The sequence below is a fragment of the Pseudochaenichthys georgianus genome, chromosome 2, assembly GCF_902827115.2.
Source record: "Pseudochaenichthys georgianus chromosome 2, fPseGeo1.2, whole genome shotgun sequence".
In the NCBI taxonomy this organism is placed as follows: Eukaryota; Metazoa; Chordata; class Actinopteri; order Perciformes; family Channichthyidae; genus Pseudochaenichthys; species Pseudochaenichthys georgianus.
Window position 1 is genome coordinate 11,568,566 of NC_047504.1, and position 25,271 is coordinate 11,593,836.

A 25,271-nucleotide genomic window follows, 5' to 3' on the forward strand; every position below is an offset into this window, starting at 1 on the left:
CATCCTAAACGGTTACATATTGTGAAGAAAGAGCTTACAATGACTGATTCTGATCACTTGAACTCTTTCTCCGTCAGGCCAGATTATTTATTTATTTATTATTGTGATGCTATGAACCAGAGGTCGGCAACCGTAACCAGTGGCGCACTAGCAATAAGTGGAATAAGTGTGCAAAATATTTAAATGGTATTTTCGGATCCTGAACGAGACCGCCGCCAGAGCGCGTCTCCCCGTTACCTGCAGAAGGAAGCCATGCACGCAACGCAGCCCCGCTGTCTTTATCTCCAGGCGACTTTCTGCCGCTTCCCTCCGTGGTGCTGATCGTCTCACCGCAGAGGAAAGCACTTCACTAAGTGCAGTACCCACAAGGAGCTGGACACATGCCGCAGTGTTTGCGTGGCTGTGTCTTGAAAGCCCGGTGGCGATCTGCTCGTCTCTCATCGAAATAATATGCTACACAGGGGCGGACTGGCCGTCTGTGTGTCGAACTTCCTGTCGGCTCCCAGACCGTAGTCGAGGAGGGCAGAAGCAACAACTTCAGGTTCAATGACTGGAGAGAGGCGAGCTCTTCTTGGGAGGGCGTTTTCTGCTTCCTCGTTTCACTTCAAGAAACATACACACGTTCCCTCACTGTCGCTCTACCATCCACCTCTCTCTCTCTCTCTCTCCCTCTCTCATTCTCTCCCTCCCCCGCCCTCCTGTTGATAGTTGACGAGCGTCAAGCTCCTCAACCCCCCCCCCCCGTTGATAATTCCCGATCGTTTGAAATGGCACTTCATATCATAAAGGTTGCCGACCCCTGCTATGAACTATTCATAGTGTAAATTGGGATGATCCACATCTGTGCTCCGGGTGTGTCTGTGTGTTATGTTCCTGCCTGTGTTCATGACATAAGCTGCTGCTCATAACCAACTGCCCCTTGCGGGATTAATAGTTGTTGATTGATTGACTTAAAGGGCCGTATTATGCTCTTTTTCAGGTTCATATTTGTGACATGTTAACATGCATTAACGTTCACAAAGGTCCACTACAGGAAAGGGACGACTCCAAAAAGCTCAATAGCCTAAAGGACTTTAAAGTTGGGGTTTTGACCAAACTGGTGCAGGAAATATATGTTTTGACACTCGCCAGCTGTATAGACATATGTGAAAGGACAGTGCATTGGAGTAGCAATGCAATAGGGTACTTTGTTAGTTCAACTTGATACACTGCAGCTAACATCAACAAGGGGACAGACATGTGAAAGTGAGCGACCCTGTATCTCTGATGTAAAGCACGTGGAGCGAACAGTAAGATAAGTCAGTCATGTTGGCTTCATTATATAATCCCACGCTGCTTTATCTTTGATGTGAGAAGGCCTTCGCGCTACAGGCATGCTACATGAAGACACTTCTCCCCTCTCTTACTGGACCCACTCGGAAACATACATGGTGTCGAATGAAAGCTCATCAAAGCTCCGGCAGTAATCCAATCCAACATCCATGGCGTGCCAAACAACGAGCAAATCTCTCCGAGTCCTCTTTGTCTAGGACACAGTAATCCTCGGTCTCCGTGCCGCAGTGCGAGCATGTATTTGAATATGTTAAAAACTTCACGGAGAAGACGATTCCAGACTGTTATTAACTTTCCTGTGAAACTTTTACCCAAGGTCGTTCAAAGAGTTTCACTGCAGAGTCTCAGAGGGTTATTCCTATTCCTTTCATCACACACACACACACACACACACACACACACACACACACACACACACACACACACACACACACACACACACACACACACACACACACACACACACACACACACACACACACACACACACACACACACACACACACACACACACACACACACACACACACACACACACACACACACACACACACAGGGGTTATGGGGATTTTAAAAAGTGTGTATCAGAGCCGTGATAATATCTCACTTCCCCACTCTGACACAACAACGTCTTGTGCATGTGTGCAAATGTAAAGGTCCCCTATTAAACTGTTCTTCATCAAGATATCACAGGTCTCAGATATATCCAGAGCCTGTCTCTGATTGGCTGAAACACCAAACAGATCATTGCAGCATTACCCATAATCCCCTCCGTTTCAGCCCTGTTTCCAAAGTGCTGATTCTCTGTCTGTTACTTCAGAAGTAGAAGAGACATGAAGAAGAGGGGACACATGTTGATGTAGAAGAGACGTGAAGAAGAGGGGACACATGTTGATGTAGAAGAGACATGGAGAAGAGGGGACACATGTTGATGTAGAAGAGACGTGAAGAAGAGGGGACACATGTTGATGTAGAAGAGACATGGAGAAGAGGGGACACATGTTGATGTAGAAGAGACATGAAGAAGAGGGGACACATGTTGATGTAGAAGAGACATGGAGAAGAGGGGACACATGTTGATGTAGAAGAGACATGGAGAAGAGGGGACACATGTTGATGTAGGAGAGACATGAAGAAGAGGGGACACATGTTGATGTAGAAGAGACATGAAGAAGAGGGGACACATGTTGATGTAGAAGAGACATGGAGAAGAGGGGACACATGTTGATGTAGAAGAGACATGAAGAAGAGGGGACACATGTTGATGTGGAAGAGACATGAAGAAGAGGGGACACATGTTGATGTAGAAGAGACATGGAGAAGAGGGGACACATGTTGATGTGGAAGAGACATGAAGAAGAGGGGACACATGTTGATGTAGAAGAGACATGAAGAGGAGGGGACACATGTTGATGTGGAAGAGACATGAAGAAGAGGGGACACATGTTGATGTAGAAGAGACATGAAGAAGAGGGGACACATGTTGATGTAGAAGAGACATGAAGAGGAGGGGACACATGTTGATGTAGAAGAGACATGAAGAGGAGGGGACACATGTTGATGTGGAAGAGACATGAAGAAGAGGGGACACATGCTGATGTGGAAGAGACATGAGGAAGAGGGGACACATGTTGATGTAGAAGAGACATGAAGAAGAGGGGACACATGTTGATGTAGAAGAGACATGAAGAGGAGGGGACACATGTTGATGTAGAAGAGACATGAAGAAGAGAGGACACATGTTGATGTAGGAGAGACATGAAGAAGAGGGGACACATGTTGATGTGGAAGAGACATGAGGAAGAGGGGACACATGTTGATGTAGAAGAGACATGAAGAAGAGGGGACACATGTTGATGTAGGAGAGACATGAAGAAGAGGATTTTGCATAATCGGTCCCCTGTAATAAAGATTTAAATACCTTCCAGAAGTTGTCCACTTTGCCGTAAACCAGCGACTGGTTCTGTCTCTTGACCTCGTCGATGTGCCGGATGTCGCTGGCGTTGAGGTGCTGCTCCACCACGAAGCCCAGGAAACTGTTGTCGGGGGTGTGAGCTGCAGAAACAGAAAAACACAAATATAAAACCTAAATAAATATCAGCACTGCGGGCGTTTAAGGACTCTCAAAGGGCCCGAGGAAACGACCAGAAGAGAAGATGTGGGAATACAATTAATTTATGCGTGAAATATAATGCATCACGTAAATCTCGCACACGTGGCTGCGTATCCAGATAAAGGCACACATCATATTTCTAAGCGGAACAGCTGCACAGTGTTGTTTCTGTTCCCTCCCTTTCCATATTGGCCGGTGATAGTTGCTATGGAAACAACATGATGAGCAGGTCAAGTGTGACGCCGGCAGCTCTCGGCCTCGCAGCCATCTGCCGCGTAAAACAAATGTGAAGACGAGGGTTTGAAGTGAAGGGATCGGGCGCATGTAAAGACGCTTAATTATGTAATTTAGAAGTAGTACAAGCAGACTGTAATAAGCCCTTAATGCGAAGGGAACAGGCGGCGAGGTGTCGTGGCTTCTGCTCGAGCCGCGGGGGAACAGATGTGGTCAGAGTGAACTACATTTACTACTACTCACATTAAGGTCAGTGTCAGGGAAAAGGCTGCACGCTGAGGTGCTTTCAAGCCTTTTCTTTATTACACTGAAAGCAAACTAGGGGTTATCAAATAATCTGAATTTTATCGAAATGTGTGCCATTTCCGGAGAATGAAAAACATGTGACAATATCTGAATGACATATCGTGATGCTTCAGATAATTATTGACTTGAAAAAGAGATTATTTTAACACACAAATTGTAACATATGTTCAATATTGATGTGTATAATGTAACATCGATCGGATATAACCAGTCAAGATAACCGCAATTACTCGTACTTTCCAAATCCTGCAGCCGTTATTCAAACACAAACCCACAGCAAATATCCTCTGGACTTATAATAATAATAGATTTAATTTGTTAGCGCTTTTACAGGTGCTCAAAGACGCTTTACAGATATGGTGAAGAGAAAAGAAAAGGAAGGAACAACAAATAAATAGTTAAAGTCAAATAGGAGGTTGGCTTCTGATGAGCGGAGGCAGCGGGAAGGGGTGCAGCAGGTTTGTGAGGCAGCAGGAAGGGGTGTGGTGGGGCAGCCGGTCTGTGAGGCAGCGGGAAGGGGTGTGGTGGGGCAGCAGGTCTGTGAGGCAGGGGGAAAGGGGTGTGGTGGTGCAGCCGGTCTGTGAGGCAGCGGGAAGGGGCGTAGTGGTGCAGCCGGTCTGTGAGGCAGCGGGAAGGGGTGTGGTGGGGCAGCAGGTTTGTGAGGCAGCAGGAAGGGGCGTAGTGGTGCAGCCGGTCTGTGAGGCAGCGGGAAGGGGTGTGGTGGGGCAGCAGGTTTGTGAGGCAGCGGGAAGGGGTGTGGTGGTGCAGCAGGTTTGTGAGGCAGCGGGAAGGGGTGTGGTGGTGCAGCAGGTTTGTGAGGCAGGGGGAAAGGGGCGTGGTGGGGCAGCAGGTTTGTGAGGCAGCGGGAAGGGGTGTGGTGGTGCAGCAGGTTTGTGAGGCAGGGGGAAAGGGGCGTGGTGGGGCAGCAGGTTTGTGAGGTGATATGATGGATGCATGAATCAGGGTTTCGGCAGCAGAGGCTCTTATGTAATATGAACACGGGATGAAGCATGACGTAATGGCAGAGAGACAGACGAGGAAGTGACATTTAAACATGGTAAATCCAACAGGAACAATCACCTACTGTGAGAGTAATGAGAAAGTAGTCCCGCTGATATTGTTAATGGTGTTATCAGGGCGTTGGCTGTTCTCCATCTCCCCAGGCAGAACACATATTGGCTCCGGTTTTAATGTCTTTGGGCAAACGTAAAAAGAAAGCAACGTGCTATGCAGAGTTAATGAGCCTCGCTGCAAGTATAGACAGAAATGTGTCGGCTCGTTTTCCCTCCATCGATTTAAAAACAGAAGAAGTCCTTTGCAGTCGGTCATCACAACACAAGTTTCCACCAGTTCAGTAATGGATGCTTATCACACGTGGCTGCATATTTGACCCTCTGAAGTCTCCTCTCGGTGCATGTCGAGACACGTCGTATGTGTGTACGCTTTCTCCGGGCTCAGAGCCAGACAGGCGGTGTCCCACTACCTCAACATGTGATGACACGTCTCCGGTTTCAAAACGTTTCAATGTGGAATTCCTGTTCAATTCCCGGCGCTACGATGCACAGAGGAACCGCTTACCCGCCGTAAGAGTTCGCTTTGGTCGCGTGTGTAGGCGACGACAGGGATGTGGGAGTTATGAAGATATCACCAGATCTGTGTGCGGTGTCAAGAAGAGAGGCGTGGAGTCTACAACAAGTGCTATTTTGAAAAGACCTATCTTTTTGATTTTACATTACGTATGTTCCTCATTTGTTTGTCGTCATACTCTGTGAAGCACTTTGGGCTGTGTCAAGCATGAAAGGCGCTATATAAATAAAGTGTATTATTATTAATTGGTTAATCAATCAAGCGGAACTTTTGTGTGTCACTTCAAAACAGATTAGCTCTGAACGCCGGGCTGTTATTTAGCCTGAAACGAGGGTTTTCATTAAGATCGATCTGGAATGAAAACACGTGTTGGTTGCAGCCGTAGCTCGAGGAAACGCTCCGGCGGTGGCTACTAACGGAGATGTAATTCTGACGGCAGCGAGTAGGGAGAGAGAAACAGGACCGGCTGTTAATTACTGCTCGGCCCTCTCGATGCATTTGGCAACAGATGCCTCCTCTCCCACTAGAGCCGCCACTCAAAATGTCACCCGGCGTGCCACAGCTTCATTGGCTATTAGCTATCGAACTGCAGCGGAGCAGCTGCTTTGTCGCCGTCAATATTGGAGCGGTGAAGGTGAGAGGAGGTACGAGAAATGTGGGTTAGGATATGTCCTCTTGACAGGATGAGAGGGACAGTCTGACTGACTCAGACACACATCGCTACCCGCGCCACGCAGAAGCAATATGTGATGAATGTTGGCCCAACACTTGCTTTAATACTGCAGGTTTCAGACTGGAGAACATGCACCGTCAGCAGCAAGCTCTCCAGCACTTTGAACATCAAAGACCTCGTCGGGCCTGAAGGGGAAATGCATGTTGGAAACACATGATTAAATACTGCACACACTGCGTTATAGTATGTAATTATTGCTGCGTATTGTTGATGCGTTGGAGGCTGGATCGGTCTCACTTGGATTAGGGGTTGTGACTCGCTAGTTAAACACTAATCGCTGTTGATATAGGGAAAATGGTCATAGTGTGTTTTTCTACAGCTTTTCCAGCTGACATTATTTTATGATAATCCTCTGCAATCGATCAAAGCAAGGTTTCAAATGCAATTACAGCAAAATAACTTCATCACTTCCCCCCCCCCCCGCCCGCCTGCTGGGATAACGGAGCACACGCAGGTAAATGTTAAAGGGTCAGGTGACGATGACCTAATGTTTTATAAGAAAAATATATGTTAGAGGGGGGAGGACCAGAAAAGTATTTTTAAGTTTCTTCTTGCCCCTGTTGAACATGAACAGAGACTATCTGAAAATTATTATTTATTTATTTTTTGGTACTTTGTGAAGAAGTGAAAAAAAGAGAATATATATATATATAGATATTATCGTTATATTTTTTTGCTTCTGACATGTTCAATAAATTGACTAAACTAAAACTAGATGTTCTTCTCTGCACCTGCGTTTCCCTACAAAACACTGAATTCATAGCGATGTTTAAAGTACACGTAGGGCAGCATCTTGAAATCCATTAGTCTGCATTTCATTCGCTTTTTGCATCTCGTTCTCAACAAATACGTGTGGTTTTCCGACACCATGAATAATAATAACTTGAATGTATATAGCGCCTTGAGTAAGTTATTGTTGGAAGGCGATGTTGAACAGATGAGTTTTAAGGGTTGATTTGAAAATGTTGAGAGCAGGGGCATTGCGGATTTCTGCAGGGAGGGAGTTCCAGAGGGGGGGGGGCAGCGACACTGAAGGCACGGCCCCCGAAGGTGCGGAGGCGTGAATGGGGAATGGAGAGCAGGCCGGAGTCTGAGGATGGAAGGGTGCGGGACGGGGGGTGGAGGAGATCTGTGAGGGACTGAGGGGAGAGGGCATGGAGGGGCTTGTAGGTGAGGAGGGACTCGACCGGGAGCCAGTGGAGGTTGGAGAGAGTGGGGGTGATGTGCTCCCAGGGCTTGGTGCGTGTGAGGACCCTGGCAGCTGAGTTCTGTGTGTACTGGAGCCGGTTCAGGGTTTTGCTGGGAACCCCAGTAGTCCAGGCGTGAGGTAATGAAACGATGCATCAGCTTCTCAGAACAGAGTCGGACAGCGATGGCCGGGGTCTTGAAATATTTCCGAGGTGGAAGAAGGCTGATTTTGAAACGGACTTGATGTGGTTTTGAAATGAGGGTTGAATCCAAGACAACGCCAAGGTTGCGGACCTGAGGGGATGCGGAGATGAGGGAACCGTCGATGTTGAGGAGCAGGTCTCCAACCTTCCCGAGCCGTGCCTTGAATACATGTACCTTCCCTTTTCAATGTATTGTCCAATATTGTATGTGTTGATGTGTTCAATCGTAGTGTATACTACAGTGTAATCATGGATTTGCAATAATAAATAAACGCCCTTTTTATCCTTTCATTGAGTAAATGTCTATTATAATGTGATTGTAATGATATGAATTACATCACATTTCCTATTGGAGGTGTTGTATAAAGTATCTGTTTGGCTTTGTGAGCAAGGTGTGCTGGAGACGCAGACGGAGACAACAGCCGATTGATCCCAAGCGGATGGAAAATAGAGATAACCTGTAGTGGGCGGGTGTGCCAGCGACATTATCTATCTGCAGACTTCAGGGTCGATTACATAGTTGGCAATGCCTCAAAGATAAATACTATCTGCTGTGCTCGACCTCTGACCCGTATTAATCATCATTTCTGTAAGAGATTAAGCGTCGGGAATACACACGGCAGAAAGGGTTTAAAAGAAACCAGAGGGATTATTCAGAGACATGTTCGAAAAATAATTTGATTTAAAAAGTCTGGATATATCTAGTCATCCCAACACCAAGGTTATCGGTGATGCAAAACTGGTTTTTTCAGCTGATTAAATGCATAATGAAAAGGTATCTTATTATATTTGCAAGTATTCTTGATTATAAATGACTTTAACTGAGATGGCAGCCCATTGAAACGCAAACTGTACATCCCATAACACCGCTGCGCTCACGACTCTGAAATAGATTAATGAGGACAATTTGGTCTCGTCTCGTCTTATTGGCTAGAGGCCACACACTCCCAATTCCTCCGACCCATGATTTATAGAGCCGGGTCTAATCGTAACAAATGGACCAATCAAAAGATGGGATCGATTAAATACTAGCACCTGATTTGTCTATTGTTAAATCGACGTTCAGTTAATGAGGTATAATCTCATTTAAACACCAGGGAAAGTAAATAACATTGTATTGTATATTATCTAGAAGGTATTTGTACATTGTTAATTAAGAATTTAATGTTATCCAGTTATAAATCTTAAAGAGGCCTTATTATGTTTTTTGGAGTCTTCCCTTTCCTGTAGTGTGTTATATAGGTTATTGTCAGAGGTGGGAAGTAGTGGAGTACACATACTTTGTTACTGTACTTAAGTAAATATTTCTGGTATCAATACTTTACTCCACTACTTATTCTTCTGACGACTTTTGACTTTGACTTCTCACATGTTGAACCAGTACCTGTACTTTCTACTTCTTACATGTTGAATACAAATACCTGTACTTTCTACTTCTCACATGTTGAACTCAAATACCTGTACTTTCTACTTCTTACATGTTGAACCCAAATACCTGTACTTTCTACTTCTTACATGTTGAACTCAAATACCTGTACTTTCTACTTCTTACATGTTAAACACAAATACCTGTACTTTCTACTTCTTACATGTTGAACACAAATACCTGTACTTTCTACTTCTTACATGTTGAACACAAATACCTGTACTTTCTACTTCTTACATGTTGAACCCAAATACCTGTACTTTCTACTTCTTACATGTTGAACTCAAATACCTGTACTTTCTACTTCTTACACGTTGAACACAAATACCTGTACTTTCTACTTCTTACATGTTGAACCCAAATACCTGTACTTTCTACTTCTCACATGTTGAATACAAATACCTGTACTTTCTACTTCTCACATGTTGAACTCAAATACCTGTACTTTCTACTTCTTACATGTTGAACCCAAATACCTGTACTTTCTACTTCCTACATGTTGAACCCAAATACCTGTACTTTCTACTTCTTACATGTTGAACCCAAATACCTGTACTTTCTACTTCTCACATGTTGAACCCAAATACCTGTACTTTCTACTTCTTACATGTTGAACCCAAATACCTGTACTTTCTACTTCTCACATGTTGAACCCAAATACCTGTACTTTCTACTTCTCACATGTTGAACACAAATACCTGTACTTTCTACTTCTCACATGTTGAACACAAATACCTGTACATTTCAAAGTTCTTTACTTTCACTTGAGTAAAGAAGTTTAGTCAGTACTTCACTTTTAAACACGAGTATCTGTACTTCTACTTGAGTAAAGGATGTGTGTACTTTTGCCATCTTTGGTAACATGTCTTAAAGCTGTGAAATCCACCTGTTGTAAATCAAATCTGACAGAAGCACCCGCTCAGAAACACACACCACTGTTGTCAACGTGCAACTAATATTAGCGCACAATCTCATAACAATGGCCAATCTGAGCAGGATCCTCGGAGGTGGAAAGTAACCCTGTTTGGTACACATGCTCCTCTCCAGCCTGCAGGCAAGGCAGCACAACGTAGAGAAAGTAAAGTCTCTGGAGGCTGTTAGTGATGCCACCGACACTCGGCCAAACCACTGTGCACTTGTTTCAGCCGCGATATCATCTAACCCGGCGACTCCTAGCTGGACTTGGTGCAAAAGCAACAGTGTGCTGTGAGAAAGACAAACCCTTCAGCGGACAAAGGTGCCATTCAGGCACCGCGGCCTTCTGGATAGCACCAGGCCTCACCTCTCCAGCAGGGTAACATTTCACTCTCTCTTAGCCACGGGGAAAAGGTCAAAACCTCGGGGGGTTAGCTCTGCTGCGCCGCCGCCACTCACCCGCCCCACAGAGGAATAAAACCCCATCGTGCTACATTTATAATCACTCTAAATTCAAGAGAGCCGCCCTCGTACTCTCCGTTAATCGGCCTGACCATTAGCAGCATTTTCTTTTATGCCGCAAACGTTTTATTCCCAGCAATAAAAAACTCAACTGGAACTGAGGACATAGGAGAGCGAGCCAAGGCTGTAATGAGCATGGAAGTGATTTATATTGCATGTTTGGCAACTCGACCTTAAATGAAACAGAGGAGAAAACAGGGAGTGGATAGAAAGGGGTGCGTCGGGTACGTTCTGTATTTTTAGACGGATCAACAGGAAATGTTCTTTCATCGCATGCACTCAGGTCTTCTTCGAGCCAAATGGCCTGTTTTTAAACCGTCAGATCTAAAGCTGGTGCACTTTTGTGTCGGGACTGTGTGTGTGTGTGTGTGTGTGTGTGTGTGTGTGTGTGTGTGTGTGTGTGTGTGTGTGTGTGTGTGTGTGTGTGTGTGTGTGTGTGTGTGTGTGTGTGTGTGTGTGTGTGTGTGTGTCGTCCTGCAGACTCACGGAACATGGTGTTGAACTGCTGTGGGTTCAGGTTCCACTTCCCCCACGGCGTCTTGTGACCTTTGGCCTGGGCGTAGTGGGCGTGGTTAAACTCTGGTTCCGTCCCGAACGAATCCAACACCCGCAGCATGCACCTGGGACACAAAGACGAGGAGAAGCACGGTTTATAATCTGCTAAGCATTCAGATCTAGAGGCGGACAAAGCACGCAGATATTTCACTTTAGTAGCAGTAATGTAAGATCACAACGTAACACTCGCTTCTGTTGGCTAGCGCTCTGACACATTGCACGTGATAGGAAAAGGGGCGGGACATCTCTAAGCGGTTGACCAATCACAACAGAGCCGGCCAGCTAACCAATCGGAGCAGACTGGGCTCTGGTTTCAGACAGAGGGTGAAAAGAGGTGCTGCAGCACAGGCAGTATGAGAAAAATAAAGAGCTTTTTGAACATTAAAGCATGGAGACATGTCCCAGTAGAGGCGATATGTATTGTATTTCATATTGAAAGTAGTAACACGATGCGGTATGGACACACAGAGATCCAGAGAGAGAGTATTATCCTGTGGAGGAGAGAGGCTGTGAATGAACATCGTGTCCGACTCAAAGGTCACGGCAGAGGATTAATTAGAGCACAACCGGCAGAGGGAATGAGATATATGCAGAGAACAGCCCTTGACCTTAAAATCTCACACTCTGCATTCACTAACTCCCTCTTTGTTGCTCACTTCTTCTTCTTCTCTAGATGCTGGATTACGTCTCGTTTGTCTTTCACGGTTTTGTATTTTTCTATAAGGACGACAAAGGACCAATGAATGAAATCCAATATATATAAAGCTGTTGGCATGGCAACAAATTACTAAATCTATCCCTCTCTGTTGAATACACAACGTGATATTTTCCACACACACTCTTCAGTCTTCCCTCTGCCGGGTCACACACACACACACACACACACACACACACACACACACACACACACACACACACACACACACACACACACACACACACACACACACACACACACACACACACACACACACACACACACACACACACACACACACACACACACACACACACACACACACACACACACACACACACACACACACACACACACACACACACACACACACACACACACACACACACACACACACACACACACACACACACACACACACACCACACACACACACACACACACACACACACACACACACAAAAGTCCTCCCTTCCTCTGCTTCTCAGCGCTTGTCTCTCCGCCCAGGCAGCTGAACTGTTCGAGGCCCTGGGAGAGCAGCGAGGAGTCTCACCAGAAGGGAAACTTAACACAGAAAAGCAGAACAACATCAACAACAACAACAACAACAACAACAAGCCCACATGCCATATCCTCTCACTCTGGAGAGAAACAACCCTCATCTGTGCCCGGTAGATGAAACCTCAACAGATGGGGCTGCTGGAGCCATTAAAGGATGTAAATATGGCCGCAGGGAGGCTTTCAGTTCCTGTTCGGGATCCGGTGAGTTGTCAGTGGGCGTCAAAACGTGACGGGACTCAAACTCAACAAGAGTGCACTCAGTAACACTTTCTGTAGTATCACAACCGAGAGTGAGGATGTTGTGAAAGCAGAGGTGGGAAGTAGTGCAGTACAAATACTTAGTTTCTGGTATCAGTACTTTACTCCACGATGACTTTTGACTTTTACATCTTACATGTTGAACACAAATACATGTACTTTCTACTTCTTACATGTTGAACTCAAATACCTGTACTTTCTACTTCTCACATGTTGAACCCAAATACCTGTACTTTCTACTTCTTACATGTTGAACCCAAATACCTGTACTTTCTACTTCTTACATGTTGAACCCAAATACCTGTACTTTCTACTTCTCACATGTTGAACCCAAATACCTGTACTTTCTACTTCTCACATGTTGAACCCAAATACCTGTACTTTCTACTTCTCACATGTTGAACCCAAATACCTGTACTTTCTACTTCTTACATGTTGAACTCAAATACCTGTACTTTCTACTTCTCACATGTTGAACCCAAATACCTGTACTTTCTACTTCTTACATGTTGAACCCAAATACCTGTACTTTCTACTTCTTACATGTTGAACCCAAATACCTGTACTTTCTACTTCTTACATGTTGAACACAAATACCTGTACTTTCTACTTCTTACATGTTGAACCCAAATACCTGTACTTTCTACTTCTTACATGTTGAACCCAAATACCTGTACTTTCTACTTCTTACATGTTGAACTCAAATACCTGTACTTTCTACTTCTCACATGTTGAACTCAAATACCTGTACTTTCTACTTCTCACATGTTGAACTCAAATACCTGTACTTTCTACTTCTTACATGTTGAACTCAAATACCTGTACTTTCTACTTCTTACATGTTGAACTCAAATACCTGTACTTTCTACTTCTTACATGTTGAACTCAAATACCTGTACTTTCTACTTATCTCATTAGCTAACAATGACATTATTGTTCTATTAATATAAAGGGAGGTCAGGTACTCTTTAAAACAGCTGCTAGTTATGGGTACTTTTTACTGAAGTACATTTCAAAGTTCTTTACTTTTACTTGAGTAAAGAGGTTTAGTCAGTACTTCTACTTTCACCAGAGTATTTTTAAACACGAGTATCTGTACTTCTACTTGAGTAAAGGATGTGTGTACTTTTGCCCTCTCTGTGTGAATGTGTAATTTAACGATAATGTAACTGCCTTCCGGTGATCTCAAGTGGATTAATAGCCGTTGTAAATGATAGCTTTCTCGCCTGCTATGATTATCTCCCAGGTGGGATTGGCAATAAATAAAACGTTCGTATGTGGGTCATGAGAAAAAACCGGGATATCAGGTAAATTATTACAAAAATTCCCATCTGAGGGTTTGTTTGTCTGCTTGACCCTGAGGCTAAACCTAAAAGCTGCATGAAAACAGATTTGAGTTAATGATGTGGTTTTATTAAAAATGAAACTCACAAGGACACCATGAGTTGAGGGAAGACACACTAAAATATGTTACTGATTATTTTACTGCTGGTTTCATCCAGTCAACAGTCAAAAATAATACTAGGGATCCAAGTTCTATCGATTTTCTTTCTCTCCTGTGTTTAAGAACAGATGTTTTTTACCAGGATTATATTACATTATTTATTGTATCTGTAAAACGTGTGATGAAAAATAGAGGAATTAATAAATAACAGGATAGTTTTGTTGTTTTTTTAACTCACGGTGACTTGCTAAAATACAATATTAGCAGCTTGTGTTTGAAGTGCATGAAGAAGCAATTTAGATTTGACAGGAAAATCAAACACAGCATTGTTTCGTCTCTAACAATGCGCTCCACTTGATAGACTTCAACCCGAGTTGTTATCCTTTAATATCAAAGATTAAATGAACACCTATGAAACTGATAAGCTCGTTCTTGTTTGCAGCTAGCAGGAACATAATGACAAACTATTATGATATTCAATCAAACATTAATTATTAAGGCAACCATGACGGAAAGCGGCGTTTCCCAGCCTCGAAAATATGGACATTTTCCGGTTTCACTGTGTTCAATACCACATTAACGTAAACATTTTAAACGGTGAATCTTTCACGGTCATCATTGTAACCTTTGGGTGAACAAATGCCAGTGTGATTACCGTACTTTTCGGACTATAAAGCGCACCTGCATATAAGCCGCCGCAGCTACATTGGGGCTAAGGAGGGGCTTGAGGTACTGCGCACTGCAGTGAGGGGTACTACGCTGGAGCCGTAGTACCCCTCACTGCAGTGCGCAGTACCTCAAGCCCCTCCTTCTCAACCTTTGAGGCACGTAAAATTAAATTAAAATTAAAAAGTTAAAAAACAAAACAAATGAAGGCCCTTTCTTGAAGTCATAACTGAAATAATTGATGCAATTAACATGCAAATAGACATTAAAATATGCTTTGAAGGCTGTTAATGTGTTTAATTTGAGTTTTACATTTTTAAATGCCGTTGCCATGGTGACAGATCACTCGCCATCATCATTGGTATCATTATATATATATATATTAATATATATTAATATGTTAAAATAGTTAATACTCTGACGCTATGATTAACAGAACAGAACTGTGAAGCTCGTCACGTGCCTCAAAGGTTGAGAAGGAGGGGCCGTTAGTCAGGAGGGGCCGTTAGTCAGGAGGGGCCGTTAGTCAGGAGGGGCCGTTAGTCAGGAGGGGCCGTTAGTCAGGAGGGGCCGTTAGTCAGGAGGGGCCGTTAGTCACGTGCCTCAAAGGTTGAGAAGGAGGGGCCGTTAGTCAGGAGGGGCCGTTAGTCAGGAGGGGCCGTTAGTCAGGAGGGGCCGTTAGTCAGGAGGGGCCGTTAGTCAGGAGGGGCCGTTAGTCACGTGCCTCAAAGGTTGAGAAGGAGGGGCCGTTAGTCAGGAGGGGCCGTTAGTCAGGAGGGGCCGTTAGTCAGGAGGGGCCGTTAGTCAGGAGGGGCCGTTAGTCAGGAGGGGCCGTTAGTCAGGAGGGGCCGTTAGTCAGGAGGGGCCGTTGGTCAGGAGGGGCCGTTGGTCAGGAGGGGCCGTTAGTCAGGAGGGGCCTTTAGTCAGGAGGGGCCGTTAGTCAGGAGGGGCCGTTAGTCAGGAGGGGCCGTTAGTCAGGAGGGGCCGTTAGTCAGGAGGGGCCGTTAGTCACGTGCCTCAAAGGTTGAGAAGGAGGGGCCGTTAGTCAGGAGGGGCCGTTAGTCAGGAGGGGCCGTTAGTCAGGAGGGGCCGTTAGTCAGGAGGGGCCGTTAGTCAGGAGGGGCCGTTAGTCAGGAGGGGCCGTTAGTCAGGAGGGGCCGTTAGTCAGGAGGGGCCGTTGGTCAGGAGGGGCCGTTAGTCAGGAGGGGCCGTTAGTCAGGAGGGGCCTTTAGTCAGGAGGGGCCGTTAGTCAGGAGGGGCCGTTAGTCAGGAGGGGCCGTTAGTCAGGAGGGGCCGTTAGTCAGGAGGGGCCGTTAGTCACGTGCCTCAAAGGTTGAGAAGGAGGGGCCGTTAGTCAGGAGGGGCCGTTAGTCAGGAGGGGCCGTTAGTCAGGAGGGGCCGTTAGTCAGGAGGGGCCGTTAGTCAGGAGGGGCCGTTAGTCAGGAGGGGCCGTTAGTCAGGAGGGGCCGTTAGTCAGGAGGGGCCTTTAGTCACATGCCATTGCTTCAAAGGTTGAGAAGGAGGGGCTTGAGGTACTGCGCACTGCAGTGAGGGGCTTCTCCTGGAGCCCGCCGCTTAAAGGTGGCGGGTGCGGACCGGTCCTAGAGCCCATAGCGTTAAAGGTGGTTAATTTTACCTGTAAAATCCATAGCTTTAGGAGGTTCCCTAGTGGCCGTTAGCTGTACAAACAAAATGGGGGAAAAAGTCGCGGGTAATCAAATCCCGACACAAATCTAAGGGAGGAAGTGACCGTTTGCAGAAAGATTGTGAAATCAAACAGGCAGTTGATGACTAAGTTGTTATGTGTCTGGTTTCGTTTTTGCATCAAAACCATAACCATGAACACACATCTTCTGCAGCCCTTAATGCAGTTATCGGATGAAAGGACTGATGCTTCGAGCTTATACCCAGAAAACAACAGCCCGGCGAATTTTCATAAAACAGCAATAACGAAAAACAGTCATCCCAAACAGGCCTTACATGCCCTGTACCTAAAGTGAAAGAATGAACCAGATAGAAAGGAACAATTAAAGCAACCAAATCTGTCGTTCTCAGTGCATTAGATATCTCTCGAGGTCTTCATAAAGGGATTCGCAGGGCATAAACGTATGTGACTTAAGTTACATTACATGTCACTTGTTAGCATACTCAATATCCCCACAGGAGCAATTTGGGGAGAAGCGTCTCAGGGACACAACGACATGCTGACTGCAGTGGGGTTTGAACCCGGGGCTAGGGCTGTGAGATTATGGCGACAATCATAATCACGTTTATTTTCGTCAATAATTGATCGATTATTAAATACGATTATTCATTGACTTTGAAAACATCCATTTATTGAACTTTAAAACAAATTAGAATAATAATTTGAACAGTATCTGTTTGACTGTTGATCACCCTGAACGTAGAATTCAACTGAAAAACGAATAAATAAAATAAATTATATATTTGTATAAATAAATAATATCAAAATAATAAATACCAATAAACAAGATCAACACATATTTTTGGAGCGCACTTCAACAAGCTACTAAATATGATAAATAAATGCAAATATGTTGCAGTGCACTGTCACGACCGAGCAAAGCTAAATAATCGTTTTTTTCGATTATGTTTTTTTCGATTATGTTGTTTTCGTACGATTAATGGCACAGCCCGACCTGCACCACACCCCTCCCACTTACTGACCGGAGAGTAAAAGACACTTTGGCAGAAAGGCGATGCTGGGAAACTGATAAGGTTCCACATCTCCATCCTCCCTTACAAAGCAGTGACATTACGTTGGACTTACAGTAAGCTTTCGATAATGGTTTGGAGAAATAATGCAGAAACCGCAGCTGGACGTTGCATCGCGCTGAGGCTGAATCTATTTCCTCCGGGCACCAGCTTAAGGTGTTATGTCGCGGACAAACAAGACCTGGTGACAAGACGGGGTGAATCAGCGGCCATTAGGGTTTCCAGACTTATTGTCCTGTCGCTTTTCCCGTCAGCTGATGAGAGCTTTTTCAAAACAAACCGGCGAGTCTTTGGTCCTCAGCGGAGCAATCAAGACGAGGAGAACAGACTCGTTGCAGACGCTGCAGCGGCCTTTTGGGACATCGCGGTAATGCCTGAGCAGAAAATAGACTCATTGTCTCAGCGAGAGCCAGACAAGACTCAACCCGGTGCCCTTTGCACAGGCGAGGGAAGCTTTTAAACCACAGCTGGCAGCGGCAGCACAAGGTTAGGGAACTGTACACATTACTGAATTAATGTAGGAGATAATGGGAAAGGCTTTGCGGAGCAGGATATTAAACTGGCTCGGAGTTGCGAAATAGTCACCTGCAGAAAACTGGTTGTGCTGGAACTGAGTCGTCGTGAAGGAGATTGAAAGTGACAAAGCTTGCCAAGCAACAGGTGAAGGGCGGGGTTTGATTGACACAATATGTATTTTTTAAGGTTAATTCGCGGTAAATTTATTGTCAAAAAATATATATATGGTTTCCGCCTTGTCCTTTTTAGACATTTTCATACAGAAATGTTACACTTTATACATGTTAATGTCTGAAGCAGGTGTATCTTTGCAGATGTACTCACTGGTAATGCACCCAGGACGGCCCCAGCGTCTTCTTGAACTGCGTTAGGCCCACGATGTCGATGTAGATCAGCTCCACCACCTTATCACCCTGGGTCGGGCAGCTGGACTTGTTCCCCATGACCTTGCGCATAATCCTGGGGAGACATTAAAGTCAACTTTTTATATTCTGCAGCTCGTAACGTGGGGAGATTTCCCTCCAAAAGCCGGGGGATTATAGAGCGACGGCAAGCTTGTATTTGTCTGCCCCTGGTTATAAAGACGGGTAGGACACTTGAATGGTATAGACTTTATAGACACTTAAACAAAGCATTCAGAAAAAGCAATCCCAAGACCACAGTGCCTTCTTTTTCTTATTACTTGTGTCTTATTTGATACTGAAGCGGCTCACCTGAAGCGGCCCTCAGAGCGTTTGATATCTGCCCTAAAGCACGTGCAGTGCAGACGTACATCTGGGTTTACAACAATCGCTAAATATTATTATCATTATCGCTGGCTCAGGTTCAAAAGAGTGCTCCATTGACGTCACGTATTAGGACCTTCGTCTCGGGCCAACATGAGATAATGATTACCCCCTGCATGCAGTAGGAATATCACAGATGCACTACTGACTCTTTGAGCTCGGCCAGAGAGGCGGAGATGCGGACGTCGTGGCCCAGAAGATACAGCGTGGTGATCAGGTCGCTCCACTGCACCAGCTCGCCCAACGGGCCTCCGCTGAACGCGTTTTCGGCGATTTTGAAGCCCGACTCCTTGGTCAGCAGGCCCAGATGCACCAGGACCTGGAAGAAGAAGGGAAAGGAAAATTAGAAATTCCCCGATAAACCTTCATGTTGTCATCTTGCAATATACTTATATAAATAGATATCAACGCAATAAACGATATTTAATTTGGTTTTAATGTACTTCATATTCTGTTCTTGTACATATCATATTCTATTGACATTTATTTTTGTATTTTATTATATATGTTGCATTGTTGGCCATTTCTCCACGATAGCTTATGTGCATATGACAATAAAACCTTTGAGGTGTAATATATCTTGACGTAGCTTTTCTACTTCCCTTTCTCTGTATCTGAAGAATAAACAGTCTGTCCTAATGTTGATTATTGCTGGAATAATCCATGGAAACATGATAAGAATAGTGCATACTTGATAAGAGGAAATACAGATACGGGTGTTGAATGTGCCATTCCTTCACAGATACGTGTAGAAAAAAACTGCCTTTTAAATAATAAATCACACCCAACTGGTTTCGATTTAAAAAAACATGTTTATCTTAGTAGGGAAACTTAACACACACACCCCCACACACACCCCCCCACACACACACAGCCTCTGAGAAGGAGGAACCCGAGGAGAAGCCAGAGCCTGAAAAGGATGGACCTAAAATACAACTTTATGTTAAGGTAAGGGAACATTCACTTAAAAAATGATTCCAAATTGACTTCATTTCAATTTAAAGTGTGTGTGTGTGTGTGTGTGTGTGTGTGTGTGTGTGTGTGTGTGTGTGTGTGTGTGTGTGTGTGTGTGTGTGTGTGTGTGTGTGTGTGTGTGTGTGTGTGTGTGTGTGTGTGTGTGTGTGTGTGTGTGTGTGTGCGCTCATGCAGAAACACAAGCAGAGATCTTTCTTTGGACCAAGTCATAAATCTCAGTCGTTATCTCATCATATCAGTCGCTCACGAACAACTTTGAGTGTGCAAGGTCAATGAGCATCTCCTCAAGTGTGTGAGTGTGTGTGTGTGTGTGTGTGTGTGTGTGTGTGTGTGTGTGTGTGTGTGTGTGTGTGTGTGTGTGTGTGTGTGTGTGTGTGTGTGTGTGTGGTCCAGAGTTCGACAGTAGTCCTATTGTTTGGGCCCTCTACCTCCATGTGCCACACACACACACACACACACACACACACACAGGCTTTCAGTAGCTAAGGGGGACACAGTGTTCCTCTGCAGGAGTGGGAAGTAATAGCCGGCTTTGTTTGAAGTGACCGGTGCATTTCTCATTGTTGACAGCTGTAGCCACGGTCCCACGGCACGCCAGGGAAGGGTTAATGTGTGCGGATTAATAGCCAAAAGAGATTAGCGGCTGAAATAAAGACCTGGCTTTGAAATTATCTGGAGGCAAAAGCACTTAATTATTTATAGACTGCTGAATAGAGGAAGAAGAAGGAGGGCGAGCTAAGATACCAAAGACGTATACTTAGCAGCTACAACAAAGCTGTTGATGTATTCTTCTCCGTGTTGCATGTGGAGATTATTTAAACACGACTAATGCACTTGGACTGAAGTTCTACCTTAAACACTTTTCCTATTTTCCAGAAATCGTGTGCTTCAGCTTTCCAAAGTCACCGGGAAGTTCAAACTAATGATGTGTGACAATTTCATTAAACCTACAATGCAGCCAAGCTCACAAAAGCGTATTTTTCGAGATTACAAACATCATTTCCAGACCCCCCTTGATTTCGATGCCCACCTTCTTCCTGCGGCGCGGGACCAGGTTCTGCTTGCTGGCCAACGAGCGGATGGCGCTGACCCACGGATCGGCCATGCGTTTGATCCTCAGCATCATCCAGCGGAACTCCTCACGCGCAGACATGACGCGGTAAAGCTCCTCGAAACTGGTCCGCACCTCCGCCTGCACACAGATACATATATGTTCATACAACAAGTGCTTTACAAAATGAGACATCACAAGTTCAACACAAACCACAAGAAATACCCCTCAGTCAGAACTTTACAGACTTGACTAAAAGAACATTTAAAGCGGGGGTTGCTAATAGAAGTTTGAGCTGCTCGTGGACAGGGTGTTGCCTCTCGCTATAATAATATTAAAGCCGTACATCTAATCGAATCTAAAAATACTGTAATATGTTCAACTTGCGATCCTGTTGCGTGCTTTTAGGCTTCTTTCTTCGGCTGCCATGACGTAACCCTTTGGCGATGTTTAAAAATGTGTCTAATCTAATTTAATATCGATTTTCCAAATGGCTAAATGGCAGATTTCTCGGAGGGAGACCCTTCTAGAAGAGCTGTAGCGATACGACTAAGAGCCTCTGCTCGAGGACAACATGTCGGCCTGAGTCGGAGGCCTCACCGCGGTGAATCTGTAGATGAATAGGTGCATGAATGAATGTTGATAGTTTAATATGTCGCACCGTTTGTCAGCCTCTCCGTGTGGTTATAACCACGATGAACTGCCAGGGACATCTGCCGAGGAAATTATTTATTGACGGCACAAACAAGTGAGCATATGTCGGAGATCTCGCCCGGGAAAAAGGGATTAAAAAACCTTCATCCTCAGAGGAAAAGCTGTGAGGACGAGGCGTTGTGTTTAAGGTAACAGAACAATACATACTGCAGGACAGGAAGGAGAGATAGGAAAAGTCATTTGGATATATAAATAATGAGGAGAGGAAACAAGGAAAGGAAGGAGAGGAAACAATGAGAGGAGAGGAGAAAAGGCGAGAAAAGGAAACAAGGAAAGGAGAAGTCATTTGGATATGAAAACAGTGAAAGGAGAGGAAACAAGGAAAGGAAGGAGAGGAAACAAGGAAAGGAGAGGAGAAAAGGTGAGAAAAGGATAATCTGGATATGGAAACAATGAGGGGAGAGGAAACAAGGAAAGGAAGGAGAGGAAACAAATCGAGGAGAGGAGAAAAGATGAGAAAAGGATAATCTGGATATGGAAACAATGAGAGGAGAGGAAACAAGGAAAGAAAGGAGAGAGGAGAGAGGGACATTGAAGAGGTAACAAGGAGGGGGAAATAAATAAGGAGGAGAAAAAAATGGAGTAGAGGAGAAAAGGCGAGAAAGGGAAACAAGGAAAGGAGAAGTCATTTGGATATGAAAATGGTGAAAGGAGAGGAAACAAGGAAAGGATAAGTCATTTGGATAAAGAAACAATGAGGAGAGGAAACAAGGAAAGGAAGGAGAGGAAACAAATCGAGGAGAGGAGAAAAGGGTAATCTGGATATGGAAACAATGAGAGGAGAGGAAACAAGGAAAGGAAGGAGAGAGGAGAGACATTGAAGAGGTAACAAGGAGGGGGAAATAAATAAGGAGAGGAGAAACTAGAGAAGTTATGGTAACAGAACAATAAATACTGCAGGACACATAAAGAGGAAACGGGAAAAGGGGATTAAACAAGGAGAGGAAACAAATCGAGGAGAAAAGGAAACAAGGAAAGGATAAGTCATTTGGATATAGAAACAATGAGAGGAGAGGAAACAAGGAAAGGAAGGAGAGAGGGAAATTAAGAGGAAAAATATGGAGAAGAAACAAATGGAGAGGAGAAAAGGCGAGAAAAGGAAACAAGAAAAGGAGAAGTCATTTGGATATGAAAACAGTGAGAGGAGAGGAAACAAGGAAAGGAGAAGTCATTTGGATATGAAAACAATGAGAGGAGAGGAAACAAGGAAAGGAGAAGTCATTTGGATATGAAAACAGTGAAAGGAGAGGAATCAAGGAAAGGAGAAGTCATTTGGATATAGAAACAGTGAGAGGAGAGGAAACAAGGAAAGGAGAAGTCATTTGGATATGAAAACAGTGAGTGGAGAGGAAACAAGGAAAGGAAGGAAAGATAAATAAGGAGATAAGAGAGTAACACAGTATACTCTTCACTCAGGAAACACAGTGACGTAATCCAGAATATGGAAATGACACTGAGGCTACCGTCAGCCACGACTTCCACTTTACATCCTGAACTCCACTCGCAGCGTGACGAGGTGAAAATATGAGGAATGGTTCATCCCAAGGACTCGCTCACAGCAGAAGAGCCCGAGTGAGAAACCACAGCGCCATTAGCAGCTGCTAAGGTGGCGGAAACAAGGCTGCTGCGGGGGCATTAGCATCCTTCACCATGACAGGAAATCACTTCTGCAGACGTATTAAAATCTCTGCCTGAATTAAAATCTCCAAAGCCTGTCAAATGGCGTCTCCCCGCCACAGGGTAGCATGCAGCCAGGGAGGGGATGAAGCATGCTCAATGCTTCACATTGATTCAGTGGTCTGACGGAGCGCCGCTCTAAGTGGGATTGGACTGAGCCGCCGCATTGGCAGGGATTGAAGATCATTATTCCAGATTTGTCCCAAGGTCCCGTCACTCTGGCTTTGCAGATCTCCTTTATGCTATCTAAGCATGTTGACAGCAAGCATGCTCATTTGCTGAGAATATCCTGCACCTTGCTGCCAGTTTGGTGAATTTTAAACAAAATATACTGCTTTTTTTTTTTTACTGAATATCCCTTTAAATGGTTTTTTCTTTGGTGTCAGGATGATTGGACTTAAACATGTAGGTCACACACACACACACACACAGGAGTGAAGGACTGTGGCTAAGATAATGTAAGGGAGAAACACACACACACACACACACACACACACACACACACACACACACACACACACACACACACACACACACACACACACACACACACACACACACACACACACACACACACACACACACACGAGTGAAGGACTGTGGCTAAGATAATGTAAGGGAGAAACACACACACACACACACAACGTCTCACCTGTCCCCTCCGGTCTATTTCTTCATTCAGGGTCTTTGTCCTCCAGGGAAGGCGAGGACACCAGTTCTCCACCTACCAAATAAAAAACACACTTTTAAATTCAACTGAGACAAACGTTGACTTGATGAAAGGCGACACCAATTCCCACCGACACGAGCGGATCATTAAATTAAATATTAAGTGTTTATTAAAGCCTTCATGTTTATTTCCAAGACATCTTCATCTTTTCAAATCTTGCAGTATTATTTTTGTTTATCTGTACCGTGTGAATCTGTATCGTCTGATGCCGTGTGTGTGTGTGTGTGTGTGTGTGTGTGTGTGTGTGTGTGTGTCTTTCTCCCTTACACTATCTTAACCACAGTCCCTCACTCCCCTGTGTGTGTGTGTGTGTGTGTGTGTGTGTGTGTGTGTGTGTGTGTGTGTGTGTGTCTTTCTCCCTTACACTATCTTAACCACAGTCCCTCACTCCTGTGTGTGTGTGTGTGTGTGTGTGTGTGTGTGTGTGTGTGTGTGTGTGTGTGTGTGTGTGTGTGTGTGTGTGTGTGTCTTTCTCCCTTACACTATCTTAACCACAGTCCCTCACTCCCCTGTGTGTGTCTGTGTGTGTATGTGTGTGTGTATGTGTGTGTGTGTGTGTGTCTTTCTCCCTTACACTATCTTAACCACAGTCCCTCACTCCCCTGTGTGTGTGTGTGTGTGTGTGTGTGTGTGTGTGTGTGTGTGTGTGTGTGTGTGTGTGTGTGTGTGTGTGTGTCTTTCTCCCTTACACTATCTTAACCACAGTCCCTCACTCCCCTGTGTGTGTGTGTGTGTGTGTGTGTGTGTGTGTGTGTGTGTGTGTGTGTGTGTGTGTGTGTGTGTGTGTGTGTGTGTGTGTGTGTGTGTGTGTGTGTGTGTGTGTGTGGGTTGGATTCCCCGTGACTTTTTAGTGGTCTTAAAGCAAACAAAGCCTCGGATGTAACCGATGTCTCTCTCTCTCTCTCTGAACTTCTTCCTCGTTTCCTTCCTCTCGCCACAGAGAGGAATAAGGGGAAGGGTTTTTTCCATTTTCAGCAACGACACAAAAAATTTCTCTGTAACACTTCCGGGCAAGGTGTGTGTGTTCACTCTCCTTCTGAAACCACACACACACACACACACACACACACACACAGGGGAGTGAGGGACTGTGGTTAAGATAGTGTAAGGGAGAAAGACACACCCACCCACACACACACACACACACACACACACACACACACACACACACACACACACACACACACACACACACACACACACACACACACACACACACACACACACACACACACACACACACACACACACACACACACACACACACACACACACACACACACACACACACACACACACACACACACACACACACACACACACACACACACACACACACACACACAC

General features: G+C 44.9%; 1 protein-coding gene across 1 annotated transcript in view; it reads right to left on the minus strand.

The window, feature by feature from the left end:
- mgat5 (alpha-1,6-mannosylglycoprotein 6-beta-N-acetylglucosaminyltransferase) overlaps positions 1 to 25,271 on the minus strand; it is an 81,988-nt gene that overhangs the window by 25,614 nt on the left and 31,103 nt on the right. The window contains 6 exon segments of the mRNA XM_034096099.2: positions 3,254 to 3,387; positions 11,046 to 11,179; positions 18,317 to 18,451; positions 18,927 to 19,096; positions 20,783 to 20,944; positions 23,847 to 24,063. Of these exon segments, the coding sequence (XP_033951990.1) occupies positions 3,254 to 3,387; positions 11,046 to 11,179; positions 18,317 to 18,451; positions 18,927 to 19,096; positions 20,783 to 20,944; positions 23,847 to 24,063 (952 nt within the window).